General features: G+C 33.4%; 1 protein-coding gene across 4 annotated transcripts; it reads right to left on the reverse strand.

Moving 5' to 3' along the window:
* Positions 1-258: 258 nt before the first annotated feature.
* LOC105774073 (uncharacterized) lies at positions 259-3,363 on the reverse strand. Of its 4 annotated transcripts, none has more exons than XM_012596407.2 (9): positions 3,083-3,363; positions 2,702-2,912; positions 2,546-2,598; positions 2,082-2,118; positions 1,921-1,986; positions 1,615-1,719; positions 1,370-1,520; positions 1,204-1,280; positions 259-654 (listed from the first exon to the last, which is right to left on the reverse strand). In XM_012596407.2, exons 1-9 carry the CDS (start codon positions 3,181-3,183, stop codon positions 604-606), a joined length of 852 nt encoding a protein of 283 aa, XP_012451861.1. In that variant the 5' UTR covers positions 3,184-3,363; the 3' UTR covers positions 259-603. The 4 variants fall into 4 exon arrangements, with proteins under 4 accessions (XP_012451861.1, XP_012451863.1, XP_012451860.1 ...); XM_012596409.2 differs by having other exon boundaries at positions 259-761; XM_012596406.2 differs by having other exon boundaries at positions 259-1,100; positions 3,083-3,362.
* Positions 3,364-4,703: the final 1,340 nt, after the last annotated feature.

Below are 4,703 nucleotides of genomic sequence, written 5' to 3' on the forward strand. Positions count from 1 at the left end.
CTGTCGTCGTATATCTATTTCATACCATATTAGTTTACAATATTTGGATAGAAGAAAACAGAAAAGATTCATCATGTTGATCACATTTAGCAAGAAATCAACAACCCAAATTTGATTATATTTTACCCATATTCTTTATATATTTTTTTTTTGCATTACTTTTGTAAAATCACATATTTTTATCATGTTTTACATTTTAAAATTAATCATATTCAAACTGAGAATTATATTAAAGTAAAACACTCTCAACTAACTCGATAGTCAAATTTCACTGCATAGATGATACGAAAAAATACACGCTCCAAACACGGTAAGCGTCATGAACACCACATGGTACATATGACAGGGAACAATGACTTAATGTATATACTATTTTAGTATTTACCTTAGTGAAAAGGACAAGAGCAAGAAACAAAAGAACAGGCGATCAGGCGTGTATCAGATAAACAGGCTGAGGCGGGCCAGAAAGGGGCTACTCTATTCCAAGTGTTACCTCCTCTGCTTATGAACAACTGTCATCAGGACAATACCCAAGTGCAGAAAGACTTCAGGCGCTGTTCAGTCATCAAATTCCACTGTTTCTCACAACCTTCCTGGCTTTAGCTATGTACCCCTTGTGGATGTATGTTTTCTTTTTCCCTTTAATTGTTGCAACTTCAATATACAAAATAAATTTTAAGTCTTTATGTGGACGAGTGTGGAATGAATCTGAATCAGAACTAGAACCATATCCATGTTGCCAAAAATGAATGATGTATTTCCTGGTAATTTATAACCATACATAATTTCACTGTATTTTTAACATCAAAGAATAAGCATGAAAAATAATCCCATAGCATTTACAATTTTCGATTTGGAAATCAACACACACAAAGTCCCCTTAGAAGGAGGAGATTACATTTTTGGGGCCTAAACCTTCCCCATTCTCAATCATTCATAATCCTCTTAAAGATTACAAAAGCTGTAAGGGTTTCCTTTTTTCATTCAAAAAAAGAAAAAAAAGGAACCCCTGGGTTTGTGTTTCAACAGGAATTTTATGTCTTATAACAAAGCAAGTACATCTGCTGTTTTAACAACTGAGAGCTTGCCATTTCAACCATCTGACGATAAATTCAAAAAAGTACATATCAGTCCCATGTGGAAACTGACAGGAGCACAAAATGTAATAAAAGAGTAAAAAAAGAGTGGATAAAATGGTATTACCTCAAAACCAATCTTTTGGTACAGTTCAAGAGCAGGTTCATTGTTTCTATGAACATGCACATAAACCAGTTTCACACCTGCAACCAAATGACCAACTTAGAAGGGGAGTTTTCCCACTGATTTGGATCAGATTATGTGATTCTAAAGGACAGGTTTGTGATTTTACCTTCTGATCTCGCTGATTCAATAACAAAATACAACATATTGCTAGCAATGCTTTGTCGACGGGCTGATTTTGCTACACATAGGTTGGAAACATAAATATATCTATTCAGGTTAGTTCTGCTGATGCTGCAGAACAGATGCTTTTCACGTTCCTGCAAGAGGTTAGGTTCACAATTATCTTAACATATAACCTATTTATTTAGATCAATGAAGGAATAGTAAATATAAAAAGAATGTGCACTGTACCCCGGGAAAAGACTCTCCATGCAACAAATGCCGAATGCTGAAATCAAGGGTTCCTACCACACTTTTCAGCACCGTGCGCTTGACATTTCTCTCCTCCTTCCTAACCTGATAATTTGATTTCAAAGCATTGTTAGGACTCTTCATCTAAAGAAAACAACACAAGAACTGTATGTAATATCCCAGTAATGAAGACAAACAGAGAAGCTGAAGCTATTAATTAATGTAATTCCCCACCCAAAAGGGATAACAAACACATGAAAAGGAATAAGAATCTGGGAAAAGAGATGTGCTGTAAAAACATCATACCGTGACAACACATGTATATGTCTGCCCATGTTGCCCACTGTATCGCCTTTTTATGGCATTGAACTCCTACAAAGTAAGCAAACTTTCTAAGCATATATTTAACCAATTTCCATATGTATGATTTATAAGCAACTACGAGAAGCAGAGTCATTCTCTCCTACCTGCTCAGCAAATTTCCTTTTGAAGTTATCAACGTATCTGTACAATTAGGAATAGCTAAAATCAGGTGTATCCACTACCCATATCGCCATATCCACTCATACAAGTTAGCAGGAAAGAAAAAGCATCAATTCATGAGGGAATTGAATCCAAAGCCCATTGTCAACATCTTAATAGAATTATCTTCTTTCAATCCTGATAGACCTCCAACAGTAAACCTTTGAAACAATTCAATTCACCAATTACATATTTCTATAATTAGGTCAAATTTTTGTTTTTTTTTTTTTTTGCATAAACGAGCCACATGCTCTGCGTCTGTATCTCTCTATTCCATAAATAGGTACTAAATAAGGCCTCAATGTCAATGATTCATTTCTTTGGATAAGTCAAAAAAACAAAAAACAAATGGGTGTCTCGTTTACTTCAAAAAAATAAAAGAAGAATAATTTAAAATTCCAATCGCTACCTTTCACCTGGTCGATCCTCCCAGTGAGTTTCAGCTCTAAGCCATGCCGCTGTCTATCACAAAATCAGAACGAAATCATCAGCACCAAAAGGGTCCATTTGATAAAATAAGAAAAAGAATACAGGGTTAGGATTTAGGAAAGGCGTGTATGTATACCCATAATTCTTCATCAAGAACGGCCTCTCTTGCAACGAATTTTCCAAATTCTAATCTGCTATCTTGGTTCAGCTCCTGATCCGACGGTTGTAGACGGTCAAACCTTAGATTAGACGGCCTCGGGTTTTCAAGCTGAGGAATTGAAGACGTTTGCAGCTTTATAGAAGATTCTTCCTTTGGAACCTTTTCGGTTGATTTAGAATCCATTTTCCTAATCAAGTATCCCAAACAAGTCATTAAATTTATAAAAAGGTACGATACCGAAACATAAAAGAAAATGAAAACCCTAAACTTTTTCTGTTAAATAAAAAAGAAAAAAAGCAAATAAAACCGGCTTCAAAAGCTAAATGTTTCCTGGAGAATAAGGAGAAAAAAACTCACATAAGTGGAGAAAGGGAAAGCCTTTGAAATTTGTGGCGGGGTCTGGATCCATTGGTAGAGAAAGTCAAGAATTCTGTTCTGTAAATCGAAATGGTTGACATGGTAGCTGGATTCTTTTTCCCGGAAAATTTCTATTTCCTTCTTTACTTGAAAAAGGAAAAAGAGAAAAGAAAATCCCAACTTTGGAGTATATATATTTGAAGTAATGGAATTAGAAGCTTAAAAATCAAAATAGGAAAATTGAAGTGAAAAGGAATCACAACCTATTATATTATCAATATAATTATACAGGAATCACTTAAAAAAATGTGTTGAAGGAGGAACAGAAAGTGGCGACGCGTTGAGTGTGCAGCGGTGGGCCACTGCGAATGAGCGGATAAGACGAAATTATGTGAAACAATAAATGTGGGTCGAGATTTTGACACGTGGAAGGGCGGTTGATATGGCACCAAGTTAAAGGCTCCAGTTGCCTAGCAGGTCTATTGCTACACTGTTACATTTCAACTATCATAACCAAATAGACAGAGCAAAGCACACCGTTTTACGGCAAAATTATAAATAAAGAAAAAGCACACCATTAAGTCTGAATTTCTTTAAAACGCGGATTCTTTTTTAAAAGATTAGATTAAGTCAAAATAATAAAAACATTTTCAGCTCATTTACGGGAAAACGCTTCCGGTCGGTAGCATTTTCCTTTTGGTCCTTTTTCTTAGGGTTAGAGTTTTGTAGATTATTCTTTTTTATATATAATTTTTTAGATGTATAGTTAATAATGATTTAATTCAATATTTAGAAGTATTGTATTTACACTAATTGTATATTCAAATTATTCAAATTGTGAAATTAAATTCGATTCATAATCAAAACTCGAACTACTCGGTTTGATTAAATCTTAGTTTTTTATGCAGTTATAAACCAACTAAAAATCTGACTAAGGCAAGTGCACATATCAATTAATAGTATAGCTACGGTGAGCAAAGATATTGTTCCCAAGAAGACTAAAAGTACTAGTAATTACCGTCTTTCTATTATTTAACCAATAAATTTGAGTGATTGATTTAAAACTAAAATTAACTAAATTAATTAACTACAAATGCGACAAAGAATAAATTAGAAAACTAATTAAATAATAACCAAAAAGCAAAACAATACCCAGGAAATAATTCACATAGATTTCATTTGTCATTATCAATCTAAATTATGTAATTTCTTCACTTAATTTATTAATTCATAGAATTCCTAAATTATGCCAATATCTCTCTTCAAGAATAAGAACAATCGACTCTAGATCGATTAATTGAAATTTCTTTCTAATTAAAACTCATATTATTGCATTAACTCAATCTATAGATTCCCTATTAGATTTGACTCTAATCCAGTAGATTTATGTTGTCTTATTTCTAGGATTGCATGCAACTCTACTCAATTACGCTAGATCTATTCTTAAACAGGGTTTACTCTTCCTCTAATTTAAGTACATCAAATATGGATCAATAATCTAGAAATATCAAATCAAGAATTAAGCACACATAATTGAGAACAAGATCTAAGTATTTATTGCGTAAAATAAAAATTGAAAGATAGAATTCATCATAGGGTTCATCTCCCTAGGTATTTAGAA

This window comes from Gossypium raimondii, chromosome 6 (genome assembly GCF_025698545.1).
Source record: "Gossypium raimondii isolate GPD5lz chromosome 6, ASM2569854v1, whole genome shotgun sequence".
In the NCBI taxonomy this organism is placed as follows: domain Eukaryota; kingdom Viridiplantae; phylum Streptophyta; class Magnoliopsida; order Malvales; family Malvaceae; genus Gossypium; species Gossypium raimondii.

Bases quoted from the DNA above. Each gene is read 5' to 3' on its own strand.
- LOC105774073 (XM_012596406.2), bottom strand. From the start codon at position 3,183: ATGTCAACCATTTCGATTTACAGAACAGAATTCTTGACTTTCTCTACC. The intron at 2,599-2,701 runs GTATACATACAC...ATTTTGTGATAG, and splicing joins TTCTTGATGAAGAATTATGG to ACAGCGGCATGGCTTAGAGC. The intron at 1,281-1,369 runs GTAAAATCACAA...ATTTGGTTGCAG, and splicing joins TGAATCAGCGAGATCAGAAG to GTGTGAAACTGGTTTATGTG.